The sequence below is a fragment of the Phragmites australis genome, chromosome 2 (genome assembly GCF_958298935.1).
Source record: "Phragmites australis chromosome 2, lpPhrAust1.1, whole genome shotgun sequence".
Classification (NCBI taxonomy): Eukaryota; Viridiplantae; Streptophyta; class Magnoliopsida; order Poales; family Poaceae; genus Phragmites; species Phragmites australis.
The window spans coordinates 2,981,901-2,999,635 of record NC_084922.1 but is presented as its reverse complement, the minus strand read 5'-3'; the positions used below and the strand labels follow the sequence as shown (position 1 = coordinate 2,999,635).

Genomic DNA, 17,735 nt, shown 5'->3' with positions numbered 1-17,735 from the left:
TTTTTGGCCGACGTGGACGGGCCGACTGGCCGGGAAGCCGCGCTGCTTTCATATATTCTAATTCTGATGTGTATCGGTTGATGCTGCATGAACAATACATAGTGGTGTGCGTGTATTTATGATAAATTCAATAATACAAGGGTTATCTAAGTTTAAGTCTCCCAAAAGATAACAGTCATACGTACTATGTATTTTATTATTAGTGTTTGTGAATTTATTACAGATGAATTTATCCCAATTCTAGACTCGTTATTCTTTTTATATACAAGAAAAGTAGAACTTACAAGTAGACCCTTTTTCGTAGACTCATACCTAACTAGATATATTTTTCTCAGGCTATCATCATGCGGAAAAGCTCAACTCTAAGGATTATGCATTGACCTGTTAGCAAGAGTAGACCACAAGGTTAAATAAAACATATAGTAAGTAATCTAGACACATATGTGTAAGCACCTACACTTAACTAACATAAACATAGAGTAAATAGATCCAACATAAATATATGAGAAATGAACCATCTCATCAACAAACCCACCAACCATTTCCATCATACCATAACTTTATCACACATTCGTAAACTCTACGACTGATGCAAATGAACGGAAGCATGCTCATGGCCGAGAGCGCGGCAATTCCAATTGTTCTTACACCCTGCAAGGGGTACAACTTTACCCACACGACTCAAGAACCATTCGGCTTGTGGTACTCACGAAAGTACACACAAAGAGGTACTCATATCAACCTTTCTCATACCCGGAACCACCCACTTGCAATGCCTCTATGGCACCAGGGTTACCGCGAGCGTGTCCCGAACACCTCTGGTTCCCCGCCACATTGCTTCTCCTTTTCTTTTTCTCTTATGCGTCATAGAGCCGCAAGGCAAGTGTCGGCACGGCATATGATAATCGACTTACCTTACTATTAGATCAGCATGTTGTGAGTACGGAAACTGCTAGAGCTAACTGCACCGATGGATGACCTTAAATGATGCAAGCGGTCTATGGCAGGCTGCTCTCCCGAACTACCTAGAGGACTCCACCTGGGCAGAAGATACCCCTAACATCAACCACATCTCGCCTCAATCTCACATCTTAACCATCCACCTCAATCTCATCTTTATATATATGAACAGTGATTAAGCCCTATGCTCGCGAACAACGACAGCACCGTCGCTCGACTTCTACTGAGGACCTAAGCATTGCTAAGCATTTTGAATAATCCTTGAAGCTAGACACCAACTATATCATCATGGCTACAAGAATAAGGATTCATCAATAAGTCAATGTAGAGACAATACATCAACATAGGTTCTACCCATATCAGCTCGACACTGGACTCAACACATGCAAATATACATAAAGCATAATTTATCAATTTAGACTCCATTTAATTTGAACAAAGGGTGCAGTATGCTTATATGCTTGTCTTGCTGCTCTGAGGTTTACCTGATACTTCCCGCAAAGAACTCACAGATGGAAATTAATCCATCTAATTAAAGAAGCTTAAACGTATTTCATTAATTTGTTAGCTCTTAGTACACATTTCATGGCTTCTATTATTTTTAAAATGTAGAGTATGACAAAACAAAGCTAACAAAATTAGTCTCATGATTTTTGGAGGTCTATTTATTTTTCTACATATTAAATAATGTTTCAACCGATTTATCAATTGAACAACAAATCTATTTCATGATTTTTAAATTAACAGGATTATTAAATGGCTGGAAACCCTTTTGCATCCAGGGCCTGTTAACCACAGCCGCTGATAGTGGGTCCGGGCTTGTTTGACTTGGGTCGACTCGCCTTTGGCCATGGCGCTCACACAGCCGGCGGCTCGGTTTGGCGTCGCCGGCGGCAAACGACGGCGGATTCCGGCCAGCCAAGAACACCCACGGGGTTAGAACAACACGAGGAGCACATTGGTGATACATGTGGTTAACGGTGGTGACAGGAAAGTGGCCAGCGACGGAAATACATGGCAGCGGCTCAGTCTATGCTCGTCGACGATGAACGGAGGCCTAAACGGCTCGGCCGAGGGCACAAACATACTCTACACGGGCGTGCGGACACATGGGTGCGTTCATCGGCCGACGAGCCCGGCCGCAACTAGGCCGGCAGCTTGCGTCCATTGGCAGCGGCAGCTCGATCGTTGTGGAGACACGGGCCAACGTCGGGACAAGACAAAACGAGCACACACCAAAGAATCAAGGTGTCGAGGGGAGGCTTACCGAGCAACAGATTTGAGAGGAGGAGGCTCGGAGACGGTGGCCTGATGGTGAGGCACGGAAAGGGGCGGTCGGAGACGAGGAAGAAACATCGGTGCACCGATTACGACCGGGGAAGGAGGGGAAAACAGCAGGGAATGGGCTCGGTGACCTTCGTTGGTGCTTCTAGTGTCTCGGGTTCGACGGATTTGTGCTCGGGCGCGGTGGATTTGGCGGTGGCCACCGCCGCTGTGCCGCACTGCGTTGTGCTGTGGCTCTGCTCTTGCGTGCTCGACGGGGAGAGGCAAGAGTGTGTGAGAGAGAGCAGAGTGCTGGGAGAGGAGGAGATAAGGGCCGCGGTTGAAGGCTTTGGAAGCCTTTGTGCCATGCTCGGCTTGTCTGGTGATGGCCGGCCGCCTAAGTCAACAAAAGCGGTGATGGAAAGAGAGCGCAGAGAGGGAGGGATGGGCGATGAATAGTAGCCAACCGAAGAAAATATCCCTGCTAATTTTCTAATTCATTTGTAGGTCTTCCTGTGGTCAAAAATTCGTGGGACAAATTTTGTGTGAAACTATAATTCATGTGCAATCCATTTTAACTTGTTTGACCCTAATAGCCTGAGCCAATTTCCAATTAAAATTCTCCAAATATGCAAGCTTTTCTAACTTGTGGTAATTTTTATGCCTTCAAAATCATTGCCAAAATTTTTGAAAAAATCACTAATATTCCTCATTTAACATGGACTAATTTCTTAAATTTTTTCCAACCTTATGGTGCATAGCAAATATGTGAGTTTCTTCACAAAGCATTACTTAATATTAACTTTTACAATTTGAGTTTAATTTAAAACACATGCCAAAAATTGCTCAAAACAATAAATATGATGTTAATGATGTTCATTAATGCTTAATGACCTGATTAACGACTTTGGGCCATCACATATGGTCTGGCCACACCACTTAGGCCTTGAGGGAACATAGTCCACCAAGAGAATGATCGTCGACACCGTTATCTTTCAGAGTTTAACTCTGAACTTCATGTCACGTTGGAAGTTTAAGTGTCCTGAGAAAAATAAAGAGAAATATTAATTGCCGCCGGGCCCAAGGGACTTTTGGTTCCCCATGCGTGACCCCTTGGATTTCGAACGGTTCGGATAATGCGCCGTTGAGATTTCTCAGTACTTCCGAGAGTGAAGTGTCATGACTAGATGTGTATAAGAAACTAAGGTGTTGGTGTCTAGACACGGCCACGCATGCACGGTTTTGACCGAGAAGCGGCCATGAGCCCCCTGGGTAGTAAATGATAGGATCGGGGACATTTCCCGCGACAGTTCCGCCTTCCACCCCAGGCGTGAATCAATGGCTTGCTAGGCTATAAAAGCATGAGTTTACCCAGGTGGCCACACATCGATGCTTTTTTCAAGGCAAGAAGGCAAATCTTCTTGTGGATCATGGCGTCCTCCCCATTCTTCATCGAGAAGGTCGATGATTTTGGAGGATTTAGCAAGGGCCGAGTCGCCTCTGACACCGGCTCCACTTCCTGTGGTGCCCCCGGGGGCAGACAATCTCAAGATCCTACTCACAGGGTTAGAGCTGGCCACCATCGTGCTTCCCTCGTTACAGAGAGGGTCTCCCCCTGCCGCTCATGCTCAATCTCTGACCCGAGCGGTTGCCCCAGTCGAGGTTATCGACATCTCCGATGACGAGCATGAGATCGATTGGGACCTTCTGAAGGAGGAGACCGGTGAAGAGGAGAAGGCAGAGGAGGAGCAGAAGGAGGGTCAGTCGGGTTCACCGGTGTCGTTTAGCAGCTCCAGCAAGGTCTTTGCAACAGCCACCCTCCCTAGCCCTATGCAGGCTATCGTTCGATTCTCGGGGCGACCAGCCGCTGCCCCAAGGAAGAGTATAAGAGGTTCCTTAACTCGTTCAATAGCAAGTAGGGGTCCATATACTTCTGAATTTTTAGAGGTGGTGAATCTTTTCGATTTGCAAGAGTTGGGCGGAAACTTTTAGTCAACCTGGCACTAGCCACTCGAGTCGAGAGAGAAAGAATAAGCATGTAATAGGATAGTTAGCCCGGTCGAATGTAATCGATGTACCTATAAACTATCTTTTCCATGAATGAAAATGTTAGTTCCAACCCTTTCTGATGGCCTCGCCGATGGCTGGAAGATCATACGGGAGCCCTACGGGTTTTGGATCATCTGGTCTGAACCACTGTTTGGAGTGTTCAGAGAGTTTTCCTTATGTTGTTGCGACGAGCAGGCTCTAACTATTCCGCCCTTCTCATTAGTTAGGCTTTCGAAGCGCAGGATAGCTCTGAGCACGACAAGTCCCTCGGCGGCGACCAGTGCCCGACCCGAGTGGGGGCTTGTAGCCTTGTGGTCATTATCCTGAGCCATTCGTACCTTTGACATTGCGTGAGTAACTATCTCACATTGTTCAAGAGCCCTCGGCCATCTAGTCGTTTTAACTTCCTAGTCGCCATGTCTCGTAGTGGCCGTCGAGCGTTGACGTGTGTTGTGGTCGGAGAGCCGCGGCGGGGGTCCGTTGTTGGTTATGAAATCCTGCAAAACAGAGTCTTGTATTTTGAACTTTAAAAACTTACAAGTCATATTCCATGCTCATCCAAAAGGTTCTGCAAAATAGAGAAACATGCCAGACTCCGAGCAACACTACACATAGAACTTGTGCAACAGGGTGATGTTTCAGGAGTTGTGTAATTCATGGTCGTCCTCCATGGCTAGCTTGACCGCACCAGGTCGGGTGACATCGACCGCTCTGTAGGGTCCTTCCCACTTGAGAGAGAGTTTATTCTGACCGATCTTATTCTGAATTTGCCTAAGGACGAGGTCGCGTACGACCAGTCTCCGCTCCCGCACCTTGCGGTTGTGATAGCGTCTGAGGCTTTGCTGATATCAGATAGATCGAATTAGAGCATGCTCGTGGAAATCTTCAATCAGGTTAACATCATCCTCTCATCATGCCACCTGGTCATCATTCGAGTAGTTGGCCACTTAGGGTGCTTGAAAGGCGATCTCGGAGTGAATCATTGCCTCTGCGCCAAAACAAGGAAGAAAGGGGTTTCGGTCGTAGCCTTACTGGGAGTCGTTCGCAGCAACCGGAGTAATATGGGTAGTTCGTACACGCAGCATCTTGGATAGCTTTTAAACCAATCGAAGACCCGGATTTTGATCCCTTCCATTATCATCCTATTTGTCCTTTCGATCTGTCTGTTGCTCTGTGGGTGTGCCACCACCGTGTAGTAAACTTTGGTCCCGATCTCTTCGTAATAGTCCTGGAAAGTACTACTGGCAAACTGAGTCATGTTGTCCGTAATTATACGATTTGGACTACCAAACCACACTACCGGCCCCCATATGAACTTAATTGCTATGGCGGTGGTGATCTTCCTAACAGGCTCAGCATCTATCCGCTTGATGAATTTGTTGATTGCCACGAACAAAAATTCAAAACCGTCCAAGGCTTTAGGGAACGGTCCCATGATATCGAGTCCCCGAACAGCGAAAGGCCAAGAGAGTGGTATAGTTTACAGTGCTTGGGTTGGTAGGTTGGTACGTCGGCCATGGTACTGACATGACTCGCACTGTTTCACCAGCTCGTAAGAATTTTGGAGGGCAGTGGGCCAATAAAATCCTTGCCGAAATGCTTTTCTGACCAGAGCATGGTACAAAGCGTGGCTACCACATATGTCTCTGTGGATATCAGGGAGCACTGTGCTCCCCTCTTCCTGAGTGATGCATTTTAGTAAAAGATTGTTGCTCTCCCGGCAGTAAAGGCGTCTCTCTACTAGGAAGTATCTGCGGGCTTACCATGAGACTTTTTCTGTTGACGCGTCATCGTCAAAGATTGCTCAATTCTGAAGGTAGTACGAGATCTAATCCATCTAGGTCATACCTCGAATTGAGCAGGGTGACCACATGATGGTCACCCGAGGTTGACGGCACCGAAGGAGTTGTTGCCTCCAAAGGTGTTGCCTCTGGTGCTTCGTTTCCAAGTGGACATCTCCTTCACCTTGGCTCGTGATCGTGATGGATGGTCGTGTGAGTCTTTCTTCAAAGATTTTGAATGAGATAGGTTCACGAGAAGAAGCTAGACGGAACAGCTCAATAGCTAGGAAGTTATCCTTGTGAGGGACGTGCTTGACTTCGAAACAAAAAAACATCACTCCAATCTTCTCACTTCGGTGAGGTACGTTGCCATTGTTGGATCAGAGCACTAAAACTCTTTATGCACTTGGTTAACAACCAATAGCGAGCCCTCTATCGCTAACAGGCGTTTAATCCCAAGTGCGGAGGTTGCTCGCATTCTAGACAAGAGGCCCTCGTATTCCGCAATATTGTTAGTGCCTGGAAAATATAATTGAACTACGTAACCAAGGAGATCGTCAGTTAGTGAGGTCAGGACCACTCCATCCTCCGCTCTCTTTAGCATAAACTATCTGTCGAAGTGCATGGTCCAATGCTCGTCTGCCTCTGGTCGCTGTATGTCACGTCCCAATTCTTTAATCATGTCGTTAAGCATAAACATGTCATTAAGTATCATAATCATCATATTTATTAAGAATTTTGGATTGCTTATTATCTCAATTGGTGTTTTGATTTTTGTTAGGCGTTTTGAAAATAACCAACGTTAGACTTTTCGTTAGTTTAAGTCTCGCTTAGAAGCTAATCGTTGCATCAATTGTTATAAAAGTTTAGCAGCAATTTTTAGCTTGTCCCTCTTACAAGTGGGGCCCACCTTGAGCTGGTCCACACCCCTCCCTATCTCCCACCTCACTCACTCTCTTGCTCTCTCTCTCTCTCTCTCTCTCTCTCTCTCAGCTGGACAGAGCGAAGGCAGCAGCCCCTCTCTTCTCTCTCAAGCACTCTCTCCATTCTTTCCCTAAAATCTCACCCAAGGAGCAAGAAACGAGGTTTTCATGTCACTCTATGACATTCCCCTCCTATATAGCTCTCCATCCATCTAATTCTTGCTCACGTACATGAAGGTTTGGTGGTTTTTCAATTCAAATTCATCACCTCCCTTTCTCTAAAATTTCAGCAGCTAGGTCATCCTCTCCGCCGAGCTTTTCCTTTGATTTCTCCTTCACAAAAGGTTACAAACTTGGGCAAGGGACTTTGGGTAAGTACCCTAGAGTTTCCTCGATAGCATCACAATTTTTAGCTAAGTTTTAGTTGAATTTGTGGACACCAATGGGAGATTAGCAAAGCAATATCATGTTCTTGAGGCATTAGAGATGGGAAGAAGGTTTGGATAAGATAGCTAGTAAATCGAGGGTGTAGAGTGAGTGTATTAGCTTTAGAACCAATATATTAGTGCCATTACATGTTTATGTGGTTTAGATTTTAACATGCAAGTCGATTCAATCGACGAATTATCATGAAAAATTGTTCTGCAGAACTCCGTAGACTCAGGAAAAATCCGAAGAGTCCGAAGAATTATGCCAGAAAAATCCAAAGAGTCCGAAGAATTATGCGGAGACTCCAGAAATATCCAGAGAGTCCGGAGATTTGTCTGAAGACTCTAGACTCCTGTTACTTTCCGACGATGTTTAGAACGCAAACTCTGTTGTTTCTTTGTATGTTTTGTACTTAGCTTGATGTTAGGATGCATCCACTACTGATATGCATCATGTAGCACATTTCATTGCATATCTTTCATGTTCATCATTGCACGCGTTCTTCTTTAGTGAACGAAGGACCGGAGGGTGACATGGGCGTGATCGAGGGAGATTTGGAGGTTGTTTCCATTGCTTGTGAAGCTAATCAACAAGGTAAGCATCTAAGCATTTTCATCCCATTACTTTGGATAATATATTATATCAATAGATAAGTTATGCCCTATGTATGTTTGCATGTCAATGAGTCTTATGTCGGGTTTTGGGTTAGATACTATTTATTGCATTACTCTCCCTTGACATTGTTTATCGTTTGATCTTTTGTAACCTGGGTTGTTCATATCAAGTAATGATCTAATTTAAAATAAATGTGTTATGCTTAGCATGGCTTAGGTCATCGGTAGAAGTCGATCAGTGATTCGACCATCATTCGCGAGCTTAGGGCTTACTATATTTCACAAAGATAATAATGATGGAGGATGATGGGAAGTATGAGATCGTGAGGATGAGGCGAGGTTCATGTGGGCAATAGGGATGGCTCGAAATAGGAGCGAACCGACTCGCGGGGAGGTTCATAAAGGAGGACCAGGCGGGACCAGGCAAGGAGATTGGGAAGTAGTTGGCCATGACTTTCACGTGGCCTCCCATGGACTGCATCATTGTAGTGTAGATCTGTAGAAACTCCTTGAGGTTGATCGAGTCATCATACTTTTCGGCTAGGATTAGCCAAAACTTGTCCGACCAGGCACCTCTCGCAGCCAGGTTAATAGGGTGTTGCACTCTATTCTATAACGGGGAGTCACCCACTGATGGGCGACAGCGCGTACTCGTGGAGAGAGACGACGGTCACATGGTCCTAGGGATGGGATGGAGGAATCTGACGCCTCCATGCATGGGAGAGGCGAGTGGTAGGGATGCTTGCCCTTTTCCTACTCTCGACAGGCGTGATCCTCCTACTCTTAGGTGGCCACTGGCTCTGCATCACGCCGTGGAGGTCGTGTTGCTGTAGAGAGTCGCGAAGGTTAGGATTGGCTATCCCGATACGGCGGGGGTCTCCGAGCACTCCCCGTTATCGAGGGAGGACGATATCTTTCCTGTCGTGAGACATGTTGTGATTCTTGATGATCGCGACCTTCACCAGTCCTAGCGACTGACATGGTGTTTGCCGCCGCAGTTTGGCATCGAGCGGTCTCAACCAGGAGGGCGAGGTCACACAACCATGTCATTACTAACGAACCCTCCGGTACTGCTACCAATAGGTGGCTAAGAAGTATTCGTACGGTCTGCAGATTCTGTGCAGACGTCATGGCCTCATAGTCGAGCTACCGAGCGCGAAGTGGCGACATATTGCGAAGGGGAGGCCACAGTATTTGTGCAGCGTGACGGCCTTGGTGACGACGCCACCAAAGACCGCATCCTATGCGGCAGCTCGTCCAAGCGACATTGTTGTGGTTGGAGTTGTGCCAGAGCATCCCCGTCTCCAGTTCCAGCCAGAGCATCCCCGTCTCCAGTTCCAGTCTGGTTCTCCTCTAGACGCGTGGCCTAGGGATCATCACCGGCACACGGAATACAGGAGCCTCCCCTACCCCCCCCCCCCCTCCCCGGTTGCATGAAATATCATGCAAACTTCCTGTTGAACCTCGAAGCCTTCGGACTCCGATTCAATATCCCATACTTGGAGCACACCGGACTCATATGAGTCATATCCCATGACGAACACCTCATGGTGATCGGGGTCCTCGGAACAGGACTCAGCGATTATCATATATCCGACCATGGGTAGCCCAATCTAATCTTCAACACTTACCAAAAGCAGAAATATACCCCTACCTAACACACCAACTATCAAGAGTTAGTAGCTGACAATAATTCTAAGATGTACCGATCGATAAACGTGTGAACAACACTTAAAGATGTGCATATATTTGTGATAAACTTAAGAACACATAGATTATCTAAGTTCAGTCCTTCTAAAAGATAACAGTCATATATCATATGTATTTTATTATTAATGTTTGTATACTGATTACAGATAAATTCCTCTTCCGTAATACTCCGGCAGGTTCGTAAATCTTACTTGGACTGCTCGTCAGCTAAGACTAGTAACTGGGATAACAAACGAAAGCGATTACATTCGATATGGTTTTTTTTCTGTTATGCGACATCGGATGCATATTTAGACTGGTAGGAAATTTGGTTCAAACTTTTAACTACCAATCCAAAGGAATCTGTTCTAATCACCACGCAAACACCATCAATCTGTCAACCTGATCGGGTACATCCATAATGAATGCGATCAAAATTGAATGGATTCAGTTGGACACTTCAGTTCACTCAGTCTGTACAGATTACTTGTAGGCTCTCAATGAAAAACCGTACAGATTCACCCTTTTCCGGTGTAAACTAAGCCCAGAGTACCATTGAGAACTTGAAGAAATGCCTTGGCAAAAAAAATATAAATAAATAAAAAATAAACCCTTGAAGAAATGGTGTTTGGCTTAGCACCTTACCTCTGCACAAATTGGGAGGAACACGACGACCAAAATTATTACTTAAACAAATTCCTAAAGGGTAATTAGCATATTGGTTATCAACCGTAAAAAGACTTATCAGAAACCTTGCAAGAAATAAAGATGCCATAAAATGCCATGCCAACAGATCTGACATGCCATTTCCCAAGCAAGTTAGTAAGATAATAGGTTCGTACAAACGCAAATCAGTATGCGGAATTTCTACTGGGCAAATGAGAAGGCAGGAATAACTAATACAATGTTAACATAGTTTACAGCATTCCCGCAAAATTAATTGAAAAGCGGCTTGGTACAATTATCTGAAATTCACATGGACAGTTCCACTCCCACATCCCGTTGTGACGGTACTGACTGCAAAAGAAAGTGCAACAGGAAGGCAAAGTCCTGGCCAAATATGAATTCTTACCTTCTCAAACTACATAACAGCAAATAGGTGCTAAGAGGGCTAAGTGCACACCATTGACACTGATTCCTCACACAATCGCCCTGAAAATTCGGGAACTGCCTTTAGGACTCAAAAATGGAAGGGAACATTTGGTCAACATTTAGTAGTAAGATGGAGGCTACCACGTCTGTATATATTGATGTCACGTAGACATATAACCCTTTAACTAGCTAACCTAGAACATCAACTTACCGTTATGTCAGTTTCTCAAACCATGAAAATGCTACCTCTAATACAATTGAACTGCACAGCTTAACGTCAAAAGCTAAAATGAGTGTTTAACTCACCACTAGTCAATAGCTAATATCGCCCATAGGTCCTCCCAAAATCATCATGCCTCTCATGCTGAAACTCGCCATAAGCAGCATGAGCCTTTGTAGCTGAATAGTTATCAGAAGCATATGGATATGTGCTCTTTGAATCCATTGTTTGACGTGTAGCTGAAATATGTGTAGTTCTCTGCTCAAAATCTGGATAACCTATTTGGGTGTAAGTCTGTGCTTTCTGTTGCATTTTAGTGGTTTGTTCAAGAAATTCCTCCCACTTCCTTGCATGCAAACTCCTCGTGGTAGTCACTCTCTCCATGTAATTTTCTCTCATCACTCTCAGGGACTGCATTGGAAATAGAAGATTGACATTAGCAAATAATAAAGGCAGACACAAATATGCCGGAGTTACTATGTCAAGCACTCAGTACTCATCCGTTAGTGGATTCTTTGCACGAAGTGGAACACATTACAGATTAAGCAAACATTCTGATAGGTGCAAGCTTGACTTTAATGAACATAATAATTGGTTGTGCCCTAGCTCTTATCATGAAAAGTAAAACAAGATTTCTTGTTTACAACCATATGTCCATATGTATATTGCAAGTAAAGGATCCAAACATTAAAAGTTGCTCGGACCTTGAGTAGCCAACAATAATTCAATCAAATAAGTAGATGGAATTGTTACACATATAAAAGAAACAATTTACTAATCCTTGAAAGTGTTTTGCGGCACCTTACTATCCACTAAGGAAAATAGCACGTTACCCTATCATGGGCATGCAGTCCATACATGTAACAAGGTAGGCTAGTGATAGCAACTCATATTCTCTCAAATATTAAGTGGATTCATTCGAACTCCAACTGTCAGTTGAACCAGTTAGTCATCCAATGGGTACTTAAAAGCAAAATTGAATAAAAAATTACGATGAACCGAGAGAAAACCTTCTACTTGCAGTTACTTACAATTGAAAGTAAAATATGTCAAATAATACAAGACCCAGATAAAGAACTTCACAAACACTTTCGGCTTATGGAAAAATTAGAGCAAACAATAGAAGAAGCAGCAGATCATAATTAGATACCACAAGTAACCATTTTAAAGTGAAATATCGATAGAGAAATGAAGCAGCAATCATGGTACCAAAAAAATACTTTACCTCCCGATGCTTGTAGTTCTCTTCATCTTCCTCTTGGTCACGGGCTCTAGCCAATTCGGTAGCTTCCCTTTTAAACTCCAGTTCAAGCTCTTCCAAGGTATGTTGGTGGGATGGCATGTCAAACTTAAGGACTGAATGAGAATCTGCTCCATGCCTCTCAATGCCCCAGTTATTGGACATATGTGCTGCAGCATATTGATTATTCCCGCCATGTGTTCTAAGGGAATCATCAAGATAAAAGGGATGGCATGGAGATTTTGATTGGGCTGCATGGCCTTTTGCTCCGCAGTTGGCATAAGCTTCAGCAAAAGGAAGAACATGCAACATATTGCATTTTAGTTCCAGATGGCTAAGATAGTTTGACACCTAAGTAGACTTTATTGTATAGTGAAAGGAGGAATGATGCCAGATGCAATACACAAATTGCAGGCCATCCAACTCATAGATGTCTCAAAAATCTTTCAACAAGTAGTGTGTTGTTTTCAAGATAGTCTGTCACAATAACAGGCAGAAACACTTCATATTCACGCACGTATTCGAGACAGTCTGTCTGATCAATAACCAGGCAGAAACACTTCATATTCGAACACATAAAGCTTGAACTTACCTCAAGCTGCAAAAGGACCAAACAAGTTATACGCTACAGCAGAAACCAAAAGAAAGGGACCAAAGGCATTTTCTTTAACTCAAATTGCCTGTTTTTCTGGCTCCTAATGCTAATAAAATAGATGATGAGACCATTGTGCCTGAGCGCCCTACCTTGTGGAGATCCTCTCGAAAACTTGGGCATACTGTCATGTAAGCAACCATCTAGATGCCTTTCACGATAGTATCCTTTACTTTGAGAGCATGATGCATTTCTTGGGCTGCGGGACCGTTGAGAACCAGAGATTTTTGGGCTACGGGATCGTTGAGAACCAGAGATTCTTGGGCTACGGGACCGTTGAGAATCAGAGTGCCTAGGCCGAAATTCAGTGATATTTCGTAGAGGAGATCTAGAGTTACCCCGTTTTGGACTGTTTGGATTATATTTACCTTTACCCTCTTGAATAATTTTATGCACAGCATCTACACCTTTGGCTAATATTAACCTATCCTTCCCACTGACAAACAGGAACTTCTCATCCATTCTGATTTTACACCCCACATCCTTTTCAATCTGACTTATCGTCCTCTCAGTGAAAAGATCCCTGACTTGCTTATCTCTTGCTGGAACTCTTTCGAAAAAATCTGCATTTCTCCTATTTGCACCAAGTGTGGATGGACAACCCTATTCAGAAAGGAGAAAATGTTAAATGAAAAACAGGATTTGACATTTTTATGGTGGCATTTAGCAGAGGAAGGTCAAATAATAATAAAATTAAAAGAAGAGGATGCAGGAAACACCAAAGAAAAAGGGTAAAATACAAAGCAGATAACAGAAACTACAACTGTAGGGTTCTCCTTTCAAGGGAACATGGCTTACTTTCTAACTCTGCACTAACCATGCAGGACAAAGAATAAAGAATCACGGATATGATGCATAATATTTTTTATTGCATGCCATTAATAACAGAAACTACAACTGCAGGATTCTCCTTTCAAGGGAACATGACTTACTTCCTAACTATGCACTAACCATGCGAGACAAAGAATAAAGAATCATGGATATGATGCATAATATTTTTTACTGTGTGCCATGAATCACAGTTATAAAGAATTAAATAAACAAAGCTACCAACAAACCCCAGGACTTCTTGCAGATAGAAGCGACATATGATGCTGATTGTAAGGAAAGAAACCTTCTGTTTAAATTCACTAGGATCAGTACGCCAATGCTACGAAGTTGATACCCTACGACAATATAACAACCGCTAGAAATCGTTGTGTGTTACGTGAATGTCTTTATCTTGATTTACTTACATGCAAGTCCTAATTTCAATAGAAAGAAAAGCACCTGAGTAAAATGGCCCGAATCTCCACATATTTTACAAATCATTTCTTCCTCCTTCCTCTTCTTCCAGTTTCTTTCAGTAGCCTTAGCTTTAGCTTCCCAGACCTTAGCCTCTCTGCTAGTGAAGTCCGTAGGAACAGCGTTGGGATCCCGGAGCTCATCTTCATCATCTGACTTATCATGAGTCAGGGGCCTCTTCTCATCATTTACTTTAGGCATCACACTGTTTGTAGCTGATGCAACTGGACCGCTGTATGCTTTCCCATAAACTTCATTGAAAAGTTCATCATCTATTTCAGGGCTCAGTTCCCTCGCCATTGGCAAAGAAATATCGGTTCAACCTACAGTAATAGCAATCAAGTGAGGGGAGAAAAGAAGTTATTTAGCCAAGGAAAATGAAAACATTTGCAGGCTACATTGAAGTTGCAAATCAAGGGACTACACATTCATTAAGGCACCATTACCTTAGCACATAAATGAAAACATATTGTGGCGGTTCTAACATTTTATTGAGGGGATAGGTCGAATACTTAGCATAACCAACAAGCTAGTAGAATATATGTATCGATAAAACCAATGCATGAGATCAGATTTAGATTGATTGATCGACTTATTTTTGGCCTCCAGAATATTTTAGAGAATTGCACAGACTCCTCATAGTCAATCAGGATTGGCTTCTCAAGAAGTCACCAAAAGTAGCCAGTAAATGTCCGCTGTACCACATATAGATATGCAATTGGCAATGAATTGTACTGTGTGCTTAACTGAGTCACAAACAGCATACACTGCAATCACAATCATGATTCACATTCCTGCTTTGTGTTAACTCAGTTCGTAAATTTCAACATAGCCAAACAACCATTGGCAGACAATCAACTCCTAACCCTATCAACACCCACATTAGTAATTCCTCTGACCATCCCACAAAAAATCCAAACATTTTGTTCAGACTAGGTCAATATACGGCGCAGGAGCGAACATAACATCGATCATGAGGTCCAAATGCTTGGAGAAAACTTATGTCCCTCCCCCTAACAGTAAGCAAATCCGCAACAGATCGTATGGAATGGAGAGTTCATCACAGCAAGAAAGAAACTGCCGTACCGACAGAAGAACGAATCAATCCGAGTCCGGGTGGATCTCCGCTCCGCGCCAGTCCAGTGGTGGGGAGGAGGAAGAAGACGACGACGGCTACGATCGGAGGGATTGCTTCGAAGTGGCGTGCTCCGCCGCGCGCGCTCGGGGAGGGGGTCCGATGAGGCGAACGGGCCGGGGAGCCGAGAGGAGCTAGGCAGAAGGTGCCGATTGGTGGTGATTCGCCTCGTCTCGCCGCCGCAGAGTGGGTGGGGGTGGGGGTGGGGGTGGGGGGGGGGATTGATTAGCTAGGGCTGCAACGGCAATGGGGGTATTTTTGTAATTTGAGCATTTTCAGGGACGATGAGGTTTGTTGGAGTGCTAAGGTCAACTACAACGGAATCCCCAAATTTACAATTCCAGTGCTATAGTACTTTGTGATCTACTGTAGCATCTTCAATCGATCCACTATCTAAGTACTACAATGCGCTACAGTGTTGGAGATGGCGTAATGCAAAAAAACCATGTGTAATTAAATCATCGAGGGGATTTTTTTCGTGCAAATGAATTCCCCCCTCAACCCCGATGGACTTTCCCTGCTGTTATTTGGGAGATACGGGGTGGGCAGGTGTTAATTCAGTTAATTCATGAAGAAACAAAGAATTCAGAAAGAATGTATTGATCCATTCGTATCGTTAGCTAGTATCTTAATACTCAAGTATAGAGAACGGTTGAACTGTGAATCAAGCAATATCATATCTGTATTATACAAGAATTGATAGATCCCTCACAAACTCTTCTGGATCCGTAACAATTGATGGATTTGAGTAAGTTACGTGAACTCCTCATCTTGTTCCTCGAAACATGGTGAATACGAGCAGTAGAATCCTAGAGAAAAGAGAGGAGAGGAGAGAATGAGGAAGGGTTCGTACCATTACAAGAAGTCCTAACGCCGAGATGGCATGCTCAATGGTGATGACTCGTCAGAGCTGAGATGCGTTGCCAGAGCGGAGAGACGTTCGCTGGAGAGAGATGAGATTGCGAGGCCACCAGTGGCAAGGGAGAGCATGAGCAGGAAAACACCGTCGGTGGCGACCCGCTCACACATGGCTGCAGAGGAGGTGCAGGTGGCCTAGCGGAGGTGGTGGTCAACGACGGGGACAATGAATCGCGAGATCATGCAGACCGAGAGAGAGATCACCATGTGTATGGAATAGAGTAAGTCAGGTTAACTTAATATCTAGTGACAAATTTAGGTTTGAGGCCTTGTAAAACATATTTGGTTTACCACTACAATTCTTTGTGGCTATTGAATGTTCAAGTACATTTGGTTGTGTAGCTTGTAAAGGATATTTCATGTGTCACTTACAGTTTATATGTGGCTAATTTCTTACTGATTGCATAATTATTTGTGAAAAAAAATAGATGGAGGAAAATGATGCTGGGAAATTTGTTCCAGATAAGGTAAATTGGGACACCTTTCACAATATGGTGTTTTATGAAATTTGTGTGAAGGAAATAGATGTTAGAAATAAGCCTCTTAGAAATCTGAATTAGAGATGTCAATGGGGACCCGATGCTCTATTCCCCATGGGGGGTTCTTCTATTAAGGAATGGGGATGGAGAGATTTCATCCCTTGTAAACTCATATGGGGATGGGGACGGGAAGATGCTCCCCCACCCTGCTCTCCGCAATCATCGATATCACATACATACATATTTTCTTAGCAGATAAATGTAAATATTACATTACGTAGAGGAAATAATAAATTACTCTTATTCTTTTTTGTCTAACTTATGATATTTAATCAATCTTGTATTAATTACTCTCATATACATCAATAAATTATACTATATACACATTGTTAATATACAGAAATAATCAAATATAATTCAATTTTATATCCACATTGAGGACCCGCTCCCCACAAAATTCTTTGCGGGGGTAGAGATAGAAAAAAATCTTCCTCCCGATAGCTAATTGGGGACGGGGATGGGGAACTATTCCTCGGCGGGGATTGGCCCTGTTGCCATCCATAATCTGAAAAGCAAAGGTTATAAGAATTTGCATGAGAAGTTATTTGCTAAGATAGGAAAGAAACACATAAAGCTACAATTTAAAATTGATGGGATAGACTGAGGGGTTTGTATAACTTTTAGTTAATCATTAATAAAGTAACAAGACTTAAATGGGATAATACTAAGGGAACAGTGATAGCAAGCAACAGTTGATGGAAAGATCACACTATGGCAACCACTTTTTCATATCCTTTGTTCTATTTCTACGTATTGTAGCCAAGTTTAAAATGTAAACTACTCATTAGTTTTCAGGACATGCAGAATAAAAAAGGCTTCAAAATGGGCTACTAAAAATCTCATAACTTTAAAGCATGTTTGAGAATAGTCATACTGATGGCTCTTCTTCTTGTATTCTGGATGAAGGAGTGGGAGAAGATGGTAGTAAAGAGTCCAACAAGGAGCAG

The 17,735-nt window shown here is 43.5% G+C and overlaps 1 protein-coding gene across 1 annotated transcript; it reads right to left on the bottom strand.

Moving 5' to 3' along the window:
• Nucleotides 1-10,587: 10,587 nt before the first annotated feature.
• Nucleotides 10,588-15,527, bottom strand: LOC133894053 (uncharacterized). The gene is made up of 6 exons (XM_062334830.1): nt 15,283-15,527; nt 14,182-14,519; nt 13,005-13,515; nt 12,246-12,544; nt 11,107-11,431; nt 10,588-10,860 (listed from the first exon to the last, which is right to left on the bottom strand). Exons 2-5 carry the CDS (start codon nt 14,494-14,496, stop codon nt 11,120-11,122), a joined length of 1,437 nt encoding a protein of 478 aa, XP_062190814.1. The 5' UTR covers nt 14,497-14,519; nt 15,283-15,527; the 3' UTR covers nt 10,588-10,860; nt 11,107-11,119.
• Nucleotides 15,528-17,735: the final 2,208 nt, after the last annotated feature.